This window comes from Ovis aries, chromosome 3 (genome assembly GCF_016772045.2).
Source record: "Ovis aries strain OAR_USU_Benz2616 breed Rambouillet chromosome 3, ARS-UI_Ramb_v3.0, whole genome shotgun sequence".
NCBI classification, from domain to species: domain Eukaryota; kingdom Metazoa; phylum Chordata; class Mammalia; order Artiodactyla; family Bovidae; genus Ovis; species Ovis aries.
Genome location: NC_056056.1, coordinates 218,419,750 through 218,440,979, shown reverse-complemented (window position 1 = coordinate 218,440,979; position 21,230 = coordinate 218,419,750). Strand labels below are relative to the sequence as shown.

Here is a 21,230-nt window from a genome sequence, read left to right as displayed (position 1 = left end):
CCGCCTCAGGCAAGCTCTGGGCCAGCTGAGCCTGGTGACCCCACAAGTAACCCAGAGAGCAAGAGGCTGGTCCGGGGCAGCTGCCAGGTGCTCATCAGCCTGACCTTCAAGGGAAACCACCTTCCTTCCCACTGGCATGTGGAAGGCGGGGGCCTGGACTCAGCCAGGCAGCTCCATCGGGAAGCGGCAGCGGCGGGCTCCCCTGAGCCAGGATAAGGGCTGGCAACCTGCTGCCGTCGTTTCCCACCAGCAGTACAGTGGGGAGCCTCGGGCTAGCTGTCACTTTGCGACCTCGGCCACACTGTGAACACGCTGTGGGTCTGTCTCCTTGTGATTTGAGATCCTGGAGGCGGGCCTCATCGTTTACTCAACAGAATGGCTTTGCCAGATTCCTCCTGCCCCTCCACTCATTTCTGCCAGAAACCTCTCTTGGGACTAGGACATGGTTTTATAGCCCCCACTGGACGCCATGTTTCTGTCAGGCAAGTCTTGTCCTGATGAAGGGGTCGCCGTGGAGCCTGCCTCCCACCCCAGCCTTTCGGCTCACGTGGACACGGGTCTGGAGCCGTGGGTGGTGCCAGTGGACGGCACTCCAGGGAGAGGAGCCATGCCTGCTGCCGCCCGGTGCCAAGGGATGGGGGCAGGGCACACAGGGACTAGCTGTGACCTTGGATGTGGTGGCCGGTCTGTACGACAGACACACACTGCGTGTCCGAAGGGCAACCCAAAGCCCAGGGGAAAGGAGAGGCTCCATATTGGGCCCAGGCCCATCAGGGAAGCTACTGGAATGTGGGGATGGGGAGGGGAGGCTGCCCCACGGGCAGTGAGGCTGAGAAACAAACGCTGTGGCATGGCTCTCGGGGGTGTCCACTGACTCTGGCTGTGAAGGAACCCCCCCTGCCCCTTGCTGGAGCTGACAGCAGCAGACACCACCACTCACACAGCGACAGTCACTGAATGTGAATTCTTATTTTCCTCGTAAGAGCAAAAGGATTTTTTCAGATCCTTCAGCCACCAGTGAAATGAACAGGCAAGAAAAAAACTTTAGATGGGCGTCTGTCATCAAAAATAAATACAGTTGCATGAAGCTGCTTAAGATCTGAATCGGACTAAAAACAGGAGGACGGGGTGGGGGGGTGACACGCTGTTAAGAGCCTTCCCACCCCCGGCTCTGGGGCACTCCCTGGGCCGAGGGGAGGAGGGCAGGAGGCCCGGCCGCCACATCTCGGGGTGGAGCCACGGCTGGATCGGATCGGATCCGGTTCCGGTGACGCGGAACCGCCCTTGTGCCGCTGGAGCGGGTCCGAGGAGCAGGTCGGCGGCAGTGGCGGCTGAGTGGGGCCTCACTTCTGCAGCTCCTTCATCCTGTTGAGCGCACTGCCGGCGCGGAACCACTCGATCTGGGTCTCGTTGAAGGTGTGGTTCAGGAGAATGGTCTCCTGGGTCCCGTTGGGGTGCTTGATGATGCACGTCAGCGGCTGTGAGGAGGGACGCGTGTGGGCGGACAGGCCCTCGGGAGCACAGCCCTCGGTTCCGCTAGAGGCTCAGGGGCGTGGGCCACTGCTTCAGGGCCTGGGGCCAGCAAGGTGAACCAGGTCCTAGGCCAGGTCTGGGCCTCGGCAGCTGGCCACAGGAAGACCCAGAGGCCCTGACTCCTGGGACCACAGGGCCCTGTGGGGTATAGGCTTTGGCCGTGGAGTACCAGGCTTGGGCCACGGACTGGATGGAATGGGGGCGTGAGCTGGCTTTACCTTCATCTCTGGGAAGGCATTTCCCTTCCCTCTCAGGGGTTACCTGGAGAATTCAGGGCCTTCTAGCTAGAGCAAAGGCTCATGGAAGGAGGCACAGGTGGGGCCAGGTGTAGGAGGGCAACCCTCCCCTCCCCTCTCAGGAGGACCCTGGGAGAAACAAATGGGCTTGGCTGGCCCACCCTCCTTCCCTGCCCCCTGACCTTGCCAGGGGCAAAGTCCTTCAGGCCCTTGATGGTCAGCTTGTCCACAGGGTGAATCTTGTTGTAGTCAGCTGGGTCAGCGAAGGTGAGGGGCAGCAGGCCCTGCTTCTTCAGGTTGGTTTCTAGAAGGCAGAGGACAGTCGTCCATAGTGGGCAGGTCCCTCCCGTCCCTCCCTTCTCTGTGAGGAACCTCACCAACCAAGTCCAGTTAGGGCTCTGGGAGGGTCACCCCGGGTCCTGCCACGTGGGGACAAACCTGGGCCACTGACCACGAGCGCCAGCTTGGTCCCTCTCCCAGTGACGTGGGGCCCTGGGCGAGTGTGCTTGGATGCCTGTGTTTCCCTGAGGCCACTGACAATCAGAGACGGTCCTCTGACCACATGGCCTGGATCTCAACTGCTCCAAGTGTGGAAGCGAGACCAGTATATGCCAGGGATGGGGAGCTGTGGTGTCAGAACCGACAAACCTGAAGGGGCAGAGGCTGGAGGCCGGGGGGCTGTGGGGTCTCTGTGGACACACCCTGGAGACCAGCCATGTGGCTCTGGCCCCACCAGGCACTGCGGGCCAGTGACCCTGGGCTGCCAGTGAGGGGAGGAGGGCAGGGCTGGGACCAGGCTCCTGCTCACCATGGATCCTGGCGAAGCTCTTGGTGATGATGGCCCGGCCCCCGAGGTGGCGAGGCTCCAGGGCCGCGTGCTCCCGGCTCGAGCCCTCACCATAGTTTTCATCTCCAATCACCACCCACCGGATGCCGTGTTTCTGTCGGGGGTGAGTAAGGAGTGAGTTTATGAGGGAGAGGGTGGCACTGGCCCACCTCCTGCTCAGCCCTCAGGCCGCCTAAGGTTCACAGGTCAAGGGGCCAGAGCCCCCCGCCTCACCTGTACCCCAAGGACAGGAGGTTAGAGCTGAATCCAGCCCCAGCCAGGTCCTCGGAAGACAGGCTGAGACAGGGCCTGGCTGTCCGCAGGGCCTGGGAAGGTGTGACCCACCCTTCTGTGACCCAGAGCTCAGGGCAGCAGGGGCAACAGACATGGGGCTGCCTCGGTGGTGCTGGGACACCATTCCACTGCAGAGCTGCAAGTGTGGACGCCCCTTCCCTGAGTGGGAGTGCCCGACCTGGCCACCAGGAAGCGCCAGCTCTGCCCCACCTTGTAGTAGCGGGCGGTGTCAGGGACAGGACCGAACTCCTGGGTGATGGCGTTGCGCACGGAGTTGGCCTTGCCGTTCTCCACGTTGATGGCGCCAATGAGCAGGTTGTTGGAGATGTTATCCAGGTGCCCACGGAACTTGAGCCAGGGGCCGGCAGCCGAGATGTGGTCGGTGGTACACTTCCCTTTGACCTTGGGTGGGTGAGCAGAGAGAACAGAGGTCGGAGTGTGGGCTTTGAGTGGTGTATGGACAGGCCCTCTGGAGGCAGGTGGTGGGGACAGAAGTGGGTCAGGCTCTGACACGGGTTGCAGTCTTGGCGTCACCACGCTCTGGCCAAGAGGGTTCAGGCAAGGCTGTCCCCCGCCCCTCAAGGACCCGTGTGTTTGCTCACTCGCCCTTCCGCCTGAGGCACCCAGGTAGGAGACGCCCAGGTTGGAAGACCACCTGCAGACTGATGCCAGAGACAGAGGAGCCCGGGGACGTGTCTGGGTTCTGCCTGGTGACTGATCAGTTTCGTCTACCACGTGGGCTTAACGGTGGCCGTTCACTGCCAGCAGACCCCGCAGTAAACAGCACAGTGCCTGTGTGGCATGGGCCCAAGGCCTCTGGCCGGTCAGCTTAGCCCCCAGACACAGGCCCTACCCGATGCTCAACCACGGGAACAGGAATCAACAGCGCCAGAGCCTGTCTGGTCAAGCCCAGTGCACAGAGGCCTGCTGTGAGGATCACAGTGCCCACCCTGCCCTCCTAATGCTGCGTTCACTGCCCACACCCCTGGAGGCCCCTGAGCAGCTGGCATGGCACAGGGCAGCAGAATAGGGGACACAGATCCCCTCACTCCCCCGCAGCCAAGCCTCCCTTCCTGCCCCTGCCTGACTCCTGACCGTGTCCTCCACGGGGCCTGTGTGGTTTCCCGGGCCCTCCTGCCCACCAGGGGAGGGTGCCCTGGCAGCAGGGCTGTTCGCACGTCCCCGAGCCGCTGACCTTGATGAGGATCTGCAGGTCCTCCAGATCCCGGCCGTCCCACTTGTCGAAAGGCTCCAGGAGCTGCAGGCGCTGGCTGGTGGGACTCACGTCCACCTGCTGCCCGCTGCTGTCCTTGGGGGGGTGCTGGTAGGTGTCCTGTCCGGGGTCAAACTCCTGTAGCAGGTGACAGGGCAGGTTGGGTGCCAAGCCCTCAGTCCCACGTGGACACACTCCCGTGGCAGGCAAGCTCCCCGGGTGCCAAGCTCTCCCTCCCAGCGAGCGCCCCTCCCGGGCCAGAAGCATCTCGGCGGCCCTGAGCCCCAGGCCGGGTGGCAGAGGCCGTGCCTGCTCACCGCTCGAGGAAGCTCATCCGCATCTGGAGCCTCCAGCTTGAACTTCTTGCCATCCTTGCCCGTCAGGAAGTCAGTCTCTGGGTTGAACTTGAGGGTGCCGGCAATGGCCAGGGCTGTGACAATCTGGAATGGAGGCGGCCAGTTTGTCATTCACACCAAACTCCCCACCCATCCTGTTACTTCAGCAGAAGCCTAGGCCGAAACTGAGATGGAGCCGGGAAATGTCCAGATTGTCCCCTCACAGGCGGGAGCTGCAGCAATGTCTCTGGGACCAGGGCCTGCAGAGGATTCACGCACCCACCTCTACTGCCCCTCAGGGCCTGGATCTCACCACCTCCTTGGGCAGGGCCAGTGCTGGACCCCATGAGGCCCTGTCACAGAGATGCTCCCGTGACGACTAGGTTCCTTCATGGGCACTGAAAACGTGGAGGGGGCCATTTCTTCACTGAAGTATTTCTGGAATGCTCATTTAAAAAACCAAGTCATGGATTTCCCTGGTGGTTCATTAGTTAAGAATCCCCCTGCCAAAGGAGGGGACATGGGTTTGATCCCTGGTCCAAGAAGATTCCATGTGCCGTGGGGCAGCTAAGTCCGTGCACCACAACTACGGAGCCCTTGCACCCTGGAGCCCATGCTCTGCAGGAAGAGAAGTCACTGCGGTGAGAAACCCAACAAGCAACAAGAGTGACCCCCTAGAGAAAAGCCTGCGCACCGCAACAAAGACCCAGCGCAGGAAAAACGGGGCACACAGGGCTGGCTGTGTGTGGACAACCACCGAGTGCCCAGAGCACGCAGCTCACTGGCTGCTCATCGTGACGACACAGCCTCCCTCCTGGCTCGGGCAGTGCAAGCGCCTCCTGCGTTGTTCATGGGTCACCGACGGGACCCCGGGGCACTGAGGATCTGGCCCATGTGGCCGGGTGGAGGCAGGACTGCCTTCTGTCCCCGGTGGTAACGCTGACAAAACCTTAGACTCCTGGGGCTGAGGGGAGCCAGGCAGGGCACACCCAGGGAGCTCGATGCCTGGGCCGGCAAGGCCTGTGGCTCTTGGTTTCTGCTCTGACAACCCTTGGCCCTGTGATGCCAACTTTCCTTCAGCAGCTCTGTGGGGCCCCAACTCCCCTGACTGGCCAGGGCAGGGCCCCCAGAGGCCATCCCGGGTTAGGGCGGAGCCTCACCTCTGGGGACGTGACGAAAGCGTGGGTCTCGGGGTTTGCGTCGTTGCGGCCTGTGAAGTTCCTGTTGTAGGAGGTGACGATGGTGTTCTTCTCCCCCTTCTTGATGTCCTTCCTGCCAGGGTGGCGGGAACACAGTTAGGGACATCTGGCCTTATCACGTGGCCTGACCTGCCAAGCTCATGGCAGAGGACAGGGAAATGGAAAGACCTGGAAATGGTCACCTCCTCCCAGGACTCGACTCACCCACGGAGCAGGAGGGAACCTCAGGCATCACTGAGGTTCGTTAGAAGCCACACATAAGACAAGAGGCCAAGCGATCCCTGACCGGGGCCACGGCGTCCTTTCAGGAGGGTCCACCTGAGCCCCCAGTGTGTGCGTCAGGATGCAGCCTCCCTGGCTTCTTCCCACTGCCCAGGCTTCAGCCAGGCAGCCACTCAGCGCTGCGGGGGACCCTCTTTACCTCCAGCCCAACTTTCTAGTCCTGCCTGGGAAAGTCTTCTAATACCCTACAGCCCTGGAAGCTCCACCCCAGGGGCGTCTCCCTCCACATCTGGGGCTCTGTACCCCAGGACACAAGGGGCCGTCCTATAAAACTGTGCTTCTTTGGCAGAAAACAACAAAATTCTGTCAAGCAATTATCCTTTGATTAAAAAATAAATTAATTTTTAAAAATATATTAAAAAAAAAACACCTGTGCTTCTCACCTGTCCCATTGGCCAATGCAGGGGCCGCAGGCGTTGGCCAGGACGACGCCACCCACATCCCTCAGGATCTGCGCCTGCAGTGGGGAGAGAGGACGGGGAGGGGTCAGGGGCAGGCTGGCGGGAACCCCAGAGCTCCGGCCCCTGCAGGAGAGGTGGGGGAGCCGGGGTGCGGCACGCGGGCACTCACATAGCCATCCCGCTCGATGGTGGCGCGGATCTGCTCCGAGCCCGGGGTGATGGTGAACTGGGATTTGCACTGGAGTCCGTGGGCCAGCGCCTGCTTGGCCACGGCTGCGGAGCGGCCCATGTCTTCATAGCTGGAGTTGGTACAGCTGCCAATCAGACCTGGTGCGTTGTGGGTGGGGGGACGGACCGTCAGGAGGAGAGTGACCAGAGCCCTCCGCCTGACCGCAAGCGATCCACATCCGGTCAAGGGTTCCCCGACCCTGCTCCCAACAGACAGAAGTTGGAAGCAAGCTATCTCGCTGTCTTTCCTCTCAACCCAGACACTTAAGAGAAACTGTGGCCACTGAGCACGATGCTGAACACCCTTGGCAGTGTATAACCCGCTGTCTCAGAGTGAACAGCGTCTGTATGTGGACACACACTGGAGGGCCCCCACTGCAATACTGACAGGGGCCGCTGCTGGGGAAGGACCTAGGGGCCCATTTTCTTTTACATTTTGTAACATTCTCTGGCTTTCTACTTGGTTTTATAATCAGGAAGAAAAGAATTCTTTTAAAGAAGTCTATCATAGTTATTCAAACAGCCAAAAAAGACTGGATGACATCACACTGTCTACAGAGAGAGAGAGACTGTCTTACCAGTTCAGTGATTTATTTTCTGATTATTAAGTTACCCAAAGATTTCTTTTTATTTACGTCAGCTAATAAGGCTGCACACACTGTACAGCGCCTCATGCTAGGTGCCGTCAAAAGCTCTCACCAGCCCTCAACACGCCCCTCCTCCCAGCAAGGTCAACGGAATCACCCCCATTTCAGAGCTGGGGAACCGAGGCACAGGGGGTGAAGCAATGAGCTCACGGCCACCCAGCTATGAACTGGCAGAGTCAGATTCTCTCTCAGGCCACCGGGGTTCACATGCTTCACGAAAAGATGACAACAGCGGTACCAACATGCCAGTGTGTGTGTGTAAAGCATGTAAAGTAAAATCAGGCATGGTGATTGGTAAGAGGAAATGTTCGTAAAACAAAACTCACACACATCAGTATGGGCATGTACAAAGAGCTGGTTCTGGCTGAGGGTGGAGATTAGGGGTGTTTTAAAATTCTTGTTTTGTCAACGGTCTCTACACTGATATGTATTTCTTTTACACCAAGAAAAAGTAGTTTCTTTAAGAAGCTGTGGAGGGGAAAAAAATTATTTCACAAAGTGCCTAAACCATTCAGGAAGGGCCCCATGGTAAGCACGGGAGATGGTCCACAGCCCTGGGTGGACCTGCTGGCTCTGGGGTTGGGGGTAGGGGGTACTCACCAACTCGGATGTCCAAGGGCCACCCCTCCTTCTCTGCCACACTGCCCACTTCTGCCACAGGGTGAGCCAGGTCAGGGGTGAAGGGCCCATTGATGTGCGGCTTCAGCTGAAGCAAAAGAGGCGGGGGGTGGCAGTGGGGAGGACCTCAGCTTGGTGTGAGGACACCTCTCCCCTTCAGCGGTGGCCTGGCTCCTGCTCGCCCAGTCACGGTGGGCCTGGGAGGCCAGCTCTCATTCTACAGCTCACAGCTCATCCCAGGAAGCGCCCGAGCAGCGGGCACTGTCCATGCACCCGCTCCTGCAGCCCTCCCACCCCCAAGGTCATTATCTCCCGCCTGCAGATGGCAGAGCTGCCTGCCTCGCCCAAGGTCACGAGCTTGGAGACAGCAGAGGCATGGGATGAATCAAGGCTGCCGGCTCCCTCAGCCCGTTATCTCCCGTGAGGTGGTACTTCTGGAAATCTGGAGGCCAGACATGTTATCCGTGACGCTACTTATCACCAACGTGAAGCACTGAGTGAAGTGCCTGGCACCCAATTAGCCCTCAATAAATATCAGCAACAGTTATTACGTGAATTAGCTCATTCAGTCCCCATGACTGCCTCGGGTTCCACATGTGATGAAGTGAGACCCACAGTGACCTGAAGTAAGGTCACAGGCCAAGTGGCAGAGTCAGGATTTGAACTTGTGCGGGTTGGCTTCAGGGCCTAAACCCTCAGCTGCTCTGTTCCGCTACTTTGGTCCCTCTAGCCCGTCCTTCCTCTGGCCTTCCAAATGCTACCCTGATCTTCAGGTCTCAGGGCACCAGGGTCAGGCTTGGAATCTAGGGCCCTGCCCTCTGAATTCTCACAACAAAGCAAGCTCAAGGGTAAAATCTTGGCTTTTCTGAGAGCTGAGGCAAGGGCAAACTGAACGTTTCTGAATGACCAGCTGGGGAACCAAAAGCCCAAGAGCCTTGCTGGGTGTGCAGCCAGGGACCTGCCCAAGCTCTCCCCAAGGCCCACCAGAAGTCTCCAGATGGCGCCTGAACAACCCCCACCCTCAGAAAGTCCTTGGAACCAATGCCCTGCCTCACCTCACTGAGGTTAATTTCAATCAGTTGGTCATAATGGCAGCCAGAGTCAGGTACCAAGTGATCCTTGAATTCATCAGCAAGGTTGGCAATGTCTGAAATCAACAAGGGAGGGAGACTGAAGCATGTAAGACAGAAACTGGTCACAAGACTCCATCCATCCATAAGGACCAGTTACCCAGCACCCGCCACACACAGCGGGCCCTGGGCACTGACTGGGCAAACAAAGGAACAAAACAGCAGCAGAGGGCACAGTCCCTGACCTCGAGGAATTCAGTCTAGCGAGGGCGCCATCAGTGAGCCAGAAGTTACAACACAATACGGGAGACGCACAGGAACGTGGGGACACTGAGCAGAGGTACTGACTTGGGGTTCAGAGTCAGGGAGAGGAGAAGCACTGGATTTTAGAGGAGGAGAAGTTACTTGATAATTAAAGGAAGAGTCTTCCAGGTAGGATTCTGTGTACAAAGAGCTCGGAAGCAAAGTGACAAGCTCTCCCCAGGTCCCCCAGCCTCTGGCTCCACCAGTCGCCTCCCTTCAGAAGACCCAACAAGCTCTCCCCAGGCCCCATTTCCATCTCTGGGTTTCAAAGAAGCTAAGCTCAGGGAAGTTGTTGGGGGAGGCTGAGAAAGTGGTTCTTGCACCAAATGATTTTCCTCCTTCCCTGCTAGAGTAGGAATTAAATCCACGTCATTTCCAGAGCTTCCCATAGAGGGCGCCAGGGACCAGGCCAAGAAGAACCGAACTCAGATGCCCTTTCAGGGTTACTAAATCCCAAGGATGCCCATCCAGGGGAACTAAATTCCTGAGCCATGATGTTTCACGCTGAGAGGCCAGAGCCTCTGAGACGCTGATGAGAGCTCCAGAAACCCACTTAGGAGCAGTCACACACATAACCTCTCACAGACTTCCAGGGGCTTCTCAGAACCCTGAAGTCAGTTCAGAGACGGGATTAGGACCCCCACCGGCTCACCTGCCCGGCCTGTCTTGCTCAGGTATTTCTTCATCCTGTGGTTATAAGGGAACACCGAAGTGGTGGCCCCAATTTCTGCACCCATGTTGCAGATGGTCGCCATGCCTGTATAGAGACAGAACCCACAGGGCTGGCTGAGCAGCTGGGCGAGGCCCCCACACCCGCTAGAGGCGCATACACATCTTTGCACCAGGGAGCTGGCATCACTTCTTCCCTCGCTCTCATTGCCCTTGTGGTCCAGGGTTAAAAGGAGGGCCAGGGAAAGAGAGACCACGGGGCCAGAGCCCAGTGTCCCGGCTGTCGGGGTGGCTGCTGGATACCGGGAGAAGAACACAAGATTCTAGCCCTACGAACAGAGTTTCAATCCTGGGAAGGCCAGCCGCTGCATCTACAGCTCAACCACAGGCCCATGGGCCCGCAAAGGCTGGGAGCACGCCTGCGGCCGCCGTCCTCACCAGTGCAGGAAATAGAGTCTACTCCAGGCCCATGGTACTCCACGATGGCGCCCGTGCCACCTTTCACTGTGAGGATGCCCGCCACCTTCAGGATCACATCTTTAGGTGAGGTCCAGCCAGAGAGGGAGCCCGTCAGCTTCACACCAATCACCTGAATAGGTGGGGCAAGAAAGCAGGCACAGGCCTGTGTGTCACACCCCACATTCCAACCAGGAACCTATCTGCTGGAATTCTCACTCGGGCTTGTTTATCCCTGCCTCCTTCCCAGAGAGAGCTGAGCCTGACCTATGCGCTCAGCTCTTGTGGGTCCCACATCTCCTACTCGCCCCACCAACCACCCCTCTGCTGCTACCCCAACACAAGCCCTCCCCACTTCTCACCTTGGGGCACTTCAGCTCCCAGGGGATCCCAGCCATGACGTCCACAGCATCAGCACCCCCGACTCCAATGCAGATGCCTCCCAGGCCACCGCCATTGGGGGTGTGGGAATCAGTGCCAATCAGAAGAACCCCAGGGTAGGCATAGTTTTCCAGAATGATCTGAAAAAGAATCCAAGGTCTTCTGTTTAAAAGCCCTGAGCAGAGAAAGGAGCTTAGGGCTCCAGTGGGGTCTGCAAGACTGCCCCCTGCCGACACTGGGCCACTGAGTTAGTCCTAGGCATGCCTCCTGCACGGGGCCTCTCCAGTGTAGCCTGGATGAGCCAGAGACCTGGGAGACTGGTAGCTTGGGCTCAGGAACAGCTCTGAAAGCTCCCGATTGTATGACTTGGACTAGTAACTGCCTCCCTGGACCTCAGTTTCCTCATCTGTTAGTACAGTATTAAGAATGGCTGCACCATCCCAACCCCAGGATGGTGGTGAGAACCAGATGACCTGGGATCCAAGTGTGTCCTGGGACAGGCCCAGGGACAATGCTGACTGCTGAAAGGTGCTTCGATAACACTCTGCCTCACGTGGTGGATGTGTGGAGTGTGCTTATCTGGCTTCTCCAGAGAGCGGACAGTCTCCCATGGCCTGGCTCCAGCACAGCGGAGGGAGGAGCTGGCAGTGAGCATTTCCCCCCAAGATACCTGATGCGGCCATAGGGGCAGCAATCCCAGAGCAGCCCCACCCACCACCTGAGGTGCTAGACGCTCTGCAGCTGCGGGGTTGCTCAAGGAGAGCTGCGGCCAAAGGGCACCATGTGTGGGTCTGAGTTCCGGCCCCACCACCCAGCTGTGGGCCCCAGGCAATGTGCTTCTCTCCAAGCCTCTGCTTCCCATCTATAAAGAGCAGCTGACAATAGTGCTCTCCTCACTGGACCACTGCAAGGACGCGATGGAAGCATGTCCCTCAAGCTGTAATCGGAGAAGGCACCGGTACCCTACTCCAGTACTCTTGCCTGAAAACCCCGTGGGCAGAGGAGCCTGGTGGGCTGCAGTCCATGGGGTCGCGAAGAGTCGGAGACAACTCAGTAACTTCACTTTCACTTTTATGCATTGGAGAAGGAAATGGCAACCCACTCCAGTGTTCTTGCCTGGAGAATCCCAGGGACAGCGGAGCCTGGTGGCCTGCCATCTATGGGGTTGCACTGAGTCGGACATGACTGAAGCGACTTAGCAGCAGCAGCAGCAGCAAGCTGCAACAATGCCTGGGAGAGGCAGTCTTCTTGTTTTGCAGCCAAAAGCCTTTACCTGAGGTTCTGTGGTTCACCGTCATATGGATTTATGTCCCAACATACACGTATTATGGATGTCAGGGACGCTAAATGAGATCAGAGTGGTGAAAGGCTCTTATGAATTGTCAACACCAACTGAAAGGTGGGCAGCTTCCCTGGAATATTACAGAAATCCCAGGGCCTCTGCCTTGGGCGAGGCATTTGCTCAGCAGACTGAGTGAGGCTCAAGGGGTCTCGCCTCTTGAGAATGCGGAAGTTAGAAGACCTGGTTCCTTCCCCAGAAACAAGCCAGCTGGCTGGGAGAAGAGGCCAACACGGAGGGAATCCCTAACAAACTCAACTGCTGCAGAGAACACTGTTTACCTGTTTCAATTCTCCAGCCCTCCTATCCTCAGCCAATACAAAGATTTAAAACTAGTCAGTTAATTTCCAAAACTCAAGGTTGTAAAAGCCTGCTCCATGAAGACCAGACACACAGAATTCATTATGATCACACAGTGTAGACTGTGAGTGTGGTCCACATCCAGAAAGGAGTGGTCGGCGCAGACTGGAGGGCAGCAGAAAGCATCACAAAGAAGCTGGTTGTGACAGCAACCTCAGCGGTTAGCTGCATTCGGTTGGGCAGGTGGGGGTGTGGTGGGGAAGAAGTGTATTTTTAGGCTGGACTACCACCGAGAACATAAAACTGGAAATGCAGCATCTATGTGCAGGAGCCGCGCGTACTGAGGACCTATTCTGTACTGACCTGGACGCCAGCCCAGAGCGGAGTGGAGTAAACAAGCCACAGGCCTGGTCCCCACAGGGCACGCGGCACACTATGTGGCCATAACGCGAAGGGTCCCGCAGAGGGTCACAGAGACCCCAGTGCTGGGCACCGGAGGGCCAGGGCTGCACAGAGGGAATCAGGAAGCAGCACGGTGGAGGAGGGATCAGCCAGGGCATTCGAGGCAGAGGGAAAGGGAGTAAGGTTTGCTGTGGACATGGCGACTGAAGCTGCCTAACGTTGGGGGGTGGGGGGAGGAAGAGGAAAGCCGCACAGAGATCATACAGTCCCTAGGAACTTTCTTTTTAAAAACCTTGGCCCAAAAGCTCCCAAAAAGGCCTGGGCATCTGTACTCAGGGGGAATGGGGGACGCTTGGATTGGGGTCCCCTTGATGACAAAAAGCCAAGGTTGGGGCCACCTGATCCCTAGCCCTGCTGCTGAGAGAGGCCTTCTGGCCCCTGCAGACCAATGTGACCTGCCATTCGCGGGGAGCCCCTTCCTGGCGAGGGTGAGGGTTTCAAAGGGCAGAGTGGTGATCTGCGGGCTCTGGTTTCAGAGTGGGGCGGTGTGGGAGCCCAGGCAGGGTCGGGTTACAGCCTGACTCAGCGCATCTGGAAGTGAGGCCTAGGCTGGAGGTGGGGAGAAGGGTCACCTTGGGAAGGTACAAAGAGGCAGGTTTCACACACAGGATGGATGGCAGATGAACACACACCAGCTGATGACAGCTAATGAACTATCTCCCCAGAAACACACACACACACACACACACACACACACACACACACACACACCACACACACCACACGCACGCACACACGATATTCTCCTGTCAAGAGAATATTCACCCCTGGGGAGACCCAGAAGAGCTCCTGGCTGATGTGGCCACATGACCTGGGTACCTCCCCCTCCAGAACTCCAGCCAGTGGCCAGACTCTGAGGGGCACCCCCTGCACTGAGAGGGGATGAGCCCTGGTGTGACAGGAGAGCACAGAGTGGGCAGAGCACGGACCCCAGGGCCAGGCTGCCCGGATGCTCGCAGGAGCCTGACTCCACACTTGGTCAACTGGATGTCCCTGGGTAAGGAGATTAAATCTCCATTTCTTAGCTTCCTCACCTGTAAGGTGCGGACAATAAAACCACCAGACTCACCGGGTCCCGGCGAGCACTACATAAGTTACTATCTGCAGAGTGCCTATCGCACCAAGTATTAGCAATCCAGCCAAGGAATGACGCTCGTGGAGAAAAGCAAAGCAAAAACCACCGCGATACGCATGATCGTTCAGAGAAGGTACAGCACAAAATACGCCAACCTGAAAATGCCGCTCAGAAGGGACTACTCTAAATTCTCACATGGAGACTGAGAATGTGTAACTTGACACAATGAAAATCAACTGTAAAATGAAAGTGGAGTCTAAGGGTTGAGGAAAACGTCATCTAACTGCCCGCTGAGGCCCCTGCTCATACAGACTGGGAGGTGCTGCCCAGGTCCAAAGGGCAGCCTGCTCCTCTGCCCACCCCCAAAGGCTGGCCAGACCCTGCTTTACCTGGTGAATGATTCCAGAGCCAGGCCTCCAGAAGCCCACGCCGTACTTGGCACCTGCAGTCGCCAGGAAATTATACACTTCCTGGTTTATGTCCTGTTGAGAGAAATCAATAACCAGGGCATTAGAAACAGTTTGCTCATGCCTCCCTCCCTCCACCTCCTCTCCCCTATGACTGAAATGCTGGCACTGGAAAGGCAGGCCCTCTCCTGGAGGCCTTCTACAAATAATTCCCAAAAGGCTTGGATGCTGGCCCGCAAGTCTCGGCCGGCAGGCCCAGGAGAAAGACCAGGAAACTGAGGCGGAGCCCAGTTCTGTGACACATGGCCAGGGAGTAGGTCCAGAACAAATCCCTTCCTCCCCCACCCCTCAGGTCTCAGCTTCCTTATCGTAGAAGGGTCCTTCTGGCACTCAAGTCCTTGGTCAAGGCCAGCAGCGAGGGGGCGGCAAGACACCACAGGACTAACTGGGACATGGTGGGGGGAGGGAAACCATCAGAGGGGAAGCAGTGGGATGGAGTGGACCACCCGGTCCCACCACGCCTCATGCTGGGTGTTGTTTCTCCTTTGGAGCCTCGGATGCCTTGCCTGTAATTCTGGCTAACGTTTACTGAATGCCCACTACTGAAGTGGTACCACGCCAAAACAAACCCCATTTTACAGACGCAAAAACAGAAACTCAGAGGTCTTGCTCAAGACCCTAGGGTTAAACAGACAAGTCAGAGTTCGAATCCAGGCCTGTCCAGCCAGAGCCCATCGTTACACTGTAATAGGAACAAAGCTACTGCCCTCACAGAGGCGACATCTCAGAACACCTAGACCACTGTCTAACGCGTGCTAGGTGGTCAACACTTGGTAATATGTTTCATGGGCCCCAAATGAAAGACTGTCAGATGGACCATGTTCCCAACTGTAGGTTTCAGCCAAACAGGCAGCAGACGGTAACCAGTATGCCTATAATTCAAAGGCAACTTCCTCAGGGGGAAGGGAAGGCTATCCCAGCACATGGATATGAGGCCAACATTTAACTGGACAACCAAGCATGTCCCTGGACAGGTGAGACCTCAGGGACAAAAGGGATGGGACCATAGGCAGAGGAAGGACTCACTGTGGGCTCCACTAGGCCCTCCAAGGAACACCCTCAAAGCATGCAGTCCCCTTCATTTACACTTCAGACCAACTGGACTTTCCCAGTGGTCCAGTGTGGCTAGGACTCTACGCTCCCGATGCAGAGGGCCTGGGTTCGACCCCTGGTCAGGGAATTAGATCCCACATACTGCATATAAGATCTGGTGCAGCCAAATAAATAAAGATTAGAAGTAATAATAATAATTAAAAAAAACTGCAGACCAACCACACATCCTTCTGAGGGCACGTGTGGTTCCCCTAAGTGAAAGAGTGGCGGATAAAGAGCTTGGGTCCCCACAGCAGTCTCTTTCTGATTAATAATTAATCCGTTGGTCTCCTCATTTACAAATCAGTCACTGATATAACTGGTCCCAAGGGCAGGAGGCGGGCGGCTGTGGCCGCAGCTGCTCCTGTGTCCATGCGGGGGGCGGGGGAGACAGCCAGGTGGGCACGGAGCGCGCCGCTGTCTGCACCTGACTCAGCCTAGATGCCTCTCTGGTGGTCTCTGTGACCCTGGACACAGAGACCTGCCTCTCTGAGCTCCAACCAGAGGGAACCTTTACAGATACATGGAAGTCTGACCACGCTCCTGCCCAGAGGCCTCAAGGCCCTCCTGCTCCTGCCCTGCCCACCTCAGAGCCCCAGGCCCACAGGCCCCTTCCAGCTCCACAAAGGCATCAGCTTTCTTCCAGCCTCAAGGCCTTGAGGAACTCTGCTCTGTCCAGAATGTGCTTCCTCATCTGTCCTGGTCTCAGCTAACATGTTACATCCCCCCGACTCCACATGTATCTTCCAGGGCCCCACAGGCTTCCTTGAGAACACACGTACAGACTGGCAGTTACCAGTCTGCTAACTGCTTAGCTGCTGTCTCTCTACTGGACTCCCAAGATCCATGTTCATACTGGATCCCAGCACAGTGCCTGGCGTAAAATTAACGTTCAATAAACATGGGTGAAGTAAAGCAGGAATTGGGTTCTGAGACCCCATGACTCTGAATCTCATCTCCAGTAGGTTTTAATCCAAAAAGTCAGGAGAGGGCCAACTTCCGAGGGGGCTGGCTCTCCTGTGGGCGGTCATGCATCTCTCAGGCTGAAGCTGGGGACCCAATCCCCAGCACCGCAGGACCCCGTCACATTACCAGGTGCCACGGCTGCTGCTACATGGGAACCACGGCCGGCCAGCTGGACTCTGCCGGCTGAGGGGAGTCGCCGTGTGGCCAGGACAGAGTGAGCGGGTGGGCAGGGGGGCCTGAGTGGGCAGGCTGCCCTGCGCCTCTCCCAGGGGTCTGAGAGGCTGGCTGAGCCGCCGACCCTGGGAGCCGGAGCACTCTGCTCTGCACCCGTCGGGCTGCAGCCCTGCCAGCACTCAGCTCCTGCCAACGGCCCCCAGGAGCGGGGCCCACTTCCATGACTGGGTGGAGAGGGTGGAGGCCCAGAGCTGGGAGAGACCGCATGTTGCCAACAGTGGGCACACACAAAGGTGCCACAGCAGAGCCTGGAGGAAGGTGCACGAATTCGGCTTCCTAAGAAAGAGAGGGTAAGCCAAGGTGTTCAGTGTGGCAGCCAGCCCCTTCCACCTCATTAAGCAAAACTCACAGACAAAGAAAGCCCACAGGGGTTATTGGTCAGTGGGAGCTGGGAGAAGGGTCTGGCCCTAGCCTCACCCCCGTGCAGCTGTGGGACTGCACACAACTTGGACGCCTCAAGTTTACCAACAGCGACACTGTTGACCCACCTCCCTGCCGAGGTCCCCAGGGGCCTGGGAAGAACACGAGTGATGACTCTCCAGGGCAACTGGAGACAAGGATCAGAACCTGCACAATTTCCCTCATACTCTGTTTTATTACAGAAAAAGGACCTGAGAAGAATACCTTTAGTATGGTTAAGACTGGGGATGATTTTTGTTTTCTCTAGGTTTTCTCAGTATTTTCTAACATCTTCACAAAGAGCAAGCAGTGTTTTTAGAGGCAGAAGAGAACAAGACTAAACCAGAGCCCCTTAGACCTGGGGGCGGTGCCTCCCACCCCGCGTCACCCCCACCACCCGCCTCTGCAGCCCTCCAGCTCACCTTGGCCCGGCGCAGGTCCTTCTCCCCGCCGAGCTGGGCCTCGATCAGATGGTCGCAGTGGATGGTGGACGGCACGGCCACCCTGGGCAGGCCGCTGCTGATGAACTGCAGCATGGCCATCTGGGCCGTGGCGTCCTGCATGGCCACGCGGTCAGGCCGCAGCCGCAGGTACGTCTTGCCCCGCTCGATCTCCTGGTTGGCTGGGTCATCCAGGTGTCCATACACGATCTTCTCTGAGAGGGTCAGAGGCCGGTTCAGCCTGGTGGGAGAAGCAGGGGCTTGCCTGGTTCCGGCTGCACGATCCTGTCTGCCCACAGCCAGGCCCTCTCAAGTACAAGGCAACCTCGACGGCAGCCAGGGAGGCACCCTGCGTCCAAGGTGGAGACGAACCAGTACCCTCAGCACCCAGCATAGCGCCTGGCACTCACTGGGTCCAAAATCACTTGAGGAATAACACCACCACAAGAGGGGGAGGGTTTTCTTTTTTCCCTAAAGGATATTTACTTTCCCATGTGTATTAAAATCCTATTATCTGATGAGAACTTTTTTCATCTATGTCTCATGGTTTAATCCTTACTGTAGCCTCGTCGTTAGTAAAATGACCTAGAGTTAATGGAGACTCAGAGGAGTGATGTTCAAAGCTCAGGTTCGCAGGAGGAGTCTCACCCTGGATCCTCTACATCTCTTGGGCCACGGCCACCTTCCCCATGCAGTTGGCCCACCGGGACACAGAGAATCCACCCAGCGACGCCCTCACCCCATCCTCCCCTCCCTGCACCCACAACCCTCCACCTTAGGTGGTGGAGGCCTCATCACCCTATTATACAAAAGCCTTCCCCATCAGCCCCGCTGGCTCTCACCCCACTAAGACGGGTGAGGCTGCCAGCTCTCAGAACAGAAACTGATGCCAGCCTCACGAGACCCTGTTCCTAGACCTTGTTTCCCTGTGGGGCCCACCCCTCCCTTCCCGTCAGGGCCCCTGGGGAGGTCCAGCTGCCTTCTCGTTACAGCCTCCCCGCTGCACTCTAAGCTCCCTCTGTGGGGGCCACCTCTCACCAACCCCCACTGCCTCTCAGCATAGCCCATCTGCCTGGACCTCACACTCTGCCTTCCGCCACTCGCAAAGCTTAAGCCAAACCCAAGGCCTCCTCAAAAGGGCAGAGTTCCACTCATACCCAACGAACCACACACACACACACACAAAACTGGACTCAGAGTTAGAGGCTCTGGGTTTAGACCTGACCCAATTACTAAACCCACTGTGTAACCAGATAAGCCAGGGAGCTCACCAGTCCATCTCTAAAGTCGAGGGCTGGTACTGGAAACAGATAACAGAGCTTATACAGCACGCGTTTTTTAAACAGCTTCACCAAGGTATAACTGGTACGGAACAGACTGCACATATTTAAGTGCACAACTGATCAATTCTGACATATGAGTGTACCCATGAAATCGTCACCACGCCGAGACGACGCACACACCCACCAGCCCGAAGTCTCCTCTTTCCCCTTTATGACCCCTCCCTCCTGCCCCCATCCCCCGGCAACCACTGATCTGCTTTCTGTCCTAGTTTCTTCCTGGCGCTTTCAGTGCTCAGGGCAGAGCTGGTCTACATGCATCTATACTTGGATGTACAGAAGTCAGTTTATTCTCACAACACAGAGGAGCAAGGTGAGGCCCAGTGAAGTGAAGAACCCTGACCCTGGTCCTGAGGTAGTGAGGGGCCGAGCTGGAAGGCAAGGAGCCACCGTGGCCTAACACTGTCTTCTCAATTACACCTGGAAACTCAGGGTCCAGCCCGGCTTGTAGCCAGTGCTCCACGACTATCCTCACTGCTACTGCTGTTACCAACACGACTCTGTGGGGAAGCAAAGACAGGCCCTTCTGCTGGCCTGGGTTCCAGCCCCTCACCCCCAAGTGGGCTTCACCCCTTGAGAGCAAGGGCTCCCTAGGCTGCTGGTTTTCTGGGCAACAGCAGAGCAACCGCCAATTCTGAAAGCCTCTCAGCTCTGCTGTCATGAGAACTTGAGTAAAAATAGGCCTGGCCTGGAGTACAGCCTGCCCCCTTTAGTGGAGCGTCTCCCTGGCTGGTGAGGAGGCAGTGACTCACTGCGCGGAGCAGGGCCCCTCTTCCTGCGTCCCAGGGGCGATGAAAAATAGCACACGGGCTTTCAAACCAAAGACCTTGACAGCAAATGCCTGAAGCTGTATAAAAAAGCTAAGGACGAGTTCATCACCACATTTCTGTGGGGATTAAGTGAGGACAGCAAAATGGATCCTCAAAGTCCATCTGTCGCCCAGCTTCCCTGAACGACAGAGACTCGGTTCCCAGGAACAGAATCAGGCTCCTCTGTCATGGGGTGGAGTCGTCCCCAGGCAGGCCCCCTGGCCCTCTAAAACACCCTCACATCTATCCTAATCCTTTAGCATCTTTCTAGAATGGCTCCACTTTAGCCTTCTTTTTTCTATGGAAGGGTCTCTCCACTGTGCCACCACTGACAGTTTGGGCCAGATGATTCTTTATTACAGGGGCTGTCTTCCATACTGCAGGGTATCTGACCGTATTCTTGGCCTCTATCCACTAGATAACAGTCAACCACCATCCCACCCTGGGTTAGGACAACCTACAACGTCTCCGGACATTGCTATATTTCCCTGGGAGACAAAAATCAACCCCTCACCCCCACCCTCAATGAGAACCACTTCTCTATGACAAGAATGAAAATGGAACATCCCTAATCTATACTAATCTGGAAAATGCCCAGAGTTATTGATTGGACTTTTCTGGTTGGTGCAGGGTTGGAATAAAAAGGCAAAGGAAAAATTTTAAGGGGAGAGTTAATTTCGCTGATAAAAATTAAAACCAAAAAAATTTAAACAAAAATTTAAACCAAAACAAAAAAATTTTAAAACCAAAATTTAAATCAAAGTTTTTTGATTAACTTTTTGAAGCAAAGACAAAATGGTAAAGACTCTTTTGTCAAGGTATGTGAAAGCAAGCTTCTGTGTTACTTCTCCCAAGCAGGGGGAGGTGTTTTTGCAGACTAAAGGAAAATCCATTCTTTTTCCACTGAGCTGTGATCTGAGAGCTCTAAGAATAAATAAAATAGCGTTTTCTGGGGAAAAAGTATTTGTACAAGGTTGCAGAGTGATGAGGACAGTGGTTTCAACCCTGGCTGCACATCAGAACCAACCGGGAAAGTGGCCAGCACTCCTCACAGTCTGATGTCCACTCAGTCACCTGGGGCTCCTATGAAAACCGCAGATTCTCACTCAGTGGGTCTGGGGCGGGGCCTGAGGTTCTCTACGTCTAACAAGCCCCCAGGCCTGCTTGCTGGTACCGACGCTGCTGATCCACGAGCCACATTTTGACTAGTTAAGTTCATGCCACCTGTATCAGATGAACACCCTTGATGGACATGAATAGGTCCTTACTGTAATTAGATGATGCTATGCTGGAGGCTGCTGGAGATAAAGACTAAGATAGTCCCTGACCCTTAAAACGGAGGTGAGGACACCAGTAAGGCGGAAGCAAGTGCCAACAGGGAGCACGTGCGGCACAGTGGCCAGAGCACTGGGTGAGGTCCAGTCGCTCTCTCACCGTGTGGCCCCGTCCACCTAAGCCCGCTCGCCGGCTCTGAGTGGGAATTCTGTGTGCGCTCCTATTGGCTCCCTCGTGCTGCCAGGGCCATGCCACCTGCCAGGCGGGCACGCAGCTCTGTCTGCAGGGGTTCAAGCTCCAGGAGTAGTGCTGCTTGCCATGCAGGACCAGCCCCCATCCCT

The 21,230-nt window shown here is 56.6% G+C and overlaps 1 protein-coding gene across 1 annotated transcript in view; it reads right to left on the bottom strand.

Moving 5' to 3' along the window:
• Positions 1–945: 945 nt before the first annotated feature.
• Positions 946–21,230, bottom strand: part of ACO2 (aconitase 2) — a 45,538-nt gene continuing 25,253 nt past the window's right edge. The window contains exons 3-18 of the mRNA XM_027968150.2: positions 17,448–17,706; positions 14,257–14,349; positions 10,673–10,831; positions 10,293–10,443; positions 9,838–9,942; positions 8,868–8,959; positions 7,795–7,900; positions 6,489–6,646; positions 6,302–6,375; positions 5,598–5,709; positions 4,420–4,542; positions 4,085–4,240; positions 3,100–3,291; positions 2,578–2,710; positions 1,952–2,073; positions 946–1,478 (exon numbers count right to left, since the gene is read on the bottom strand). Of these exons, the coding sequence (XP_027823951.1) occupies positions 1,344–1,478; positions 1,952–2,073; positions 2,578–2,710; positions 3,100–3,291; positions 4,085–4,240; positions 4,420–4,542; positions 5,598–5,709; positions 6,302–6,375; positions 6,489–6,646; positions 7,795–7,900; positions 8,868–8,959; positions 9,838–9,942; positions 10,293–10,443; positions 10,673–10,831; positions 14,257–14,349; positions 17,448–17,706 (2,170 nt within the window). The 3' untranslated portion in view covers positions 946–1,343. The remainder of the gene's footprint in view (positions 1,479–1,951; positions 2,074–2,577; positions 2,711–3,099; positions 3,292–4,084; positions 4,241–4,419; positions 4,543–5,597; positions 5,710–6,301; positions 6,376–6,488; positions 6,647–7,794; positions 7,901–8,867; positions 8,960–9,837; positions 9,943–10,292; positions 10,444–10,672; positions 10,832–14,256; positions 14,350–17,447; positions 17,707–21,230) is intronic.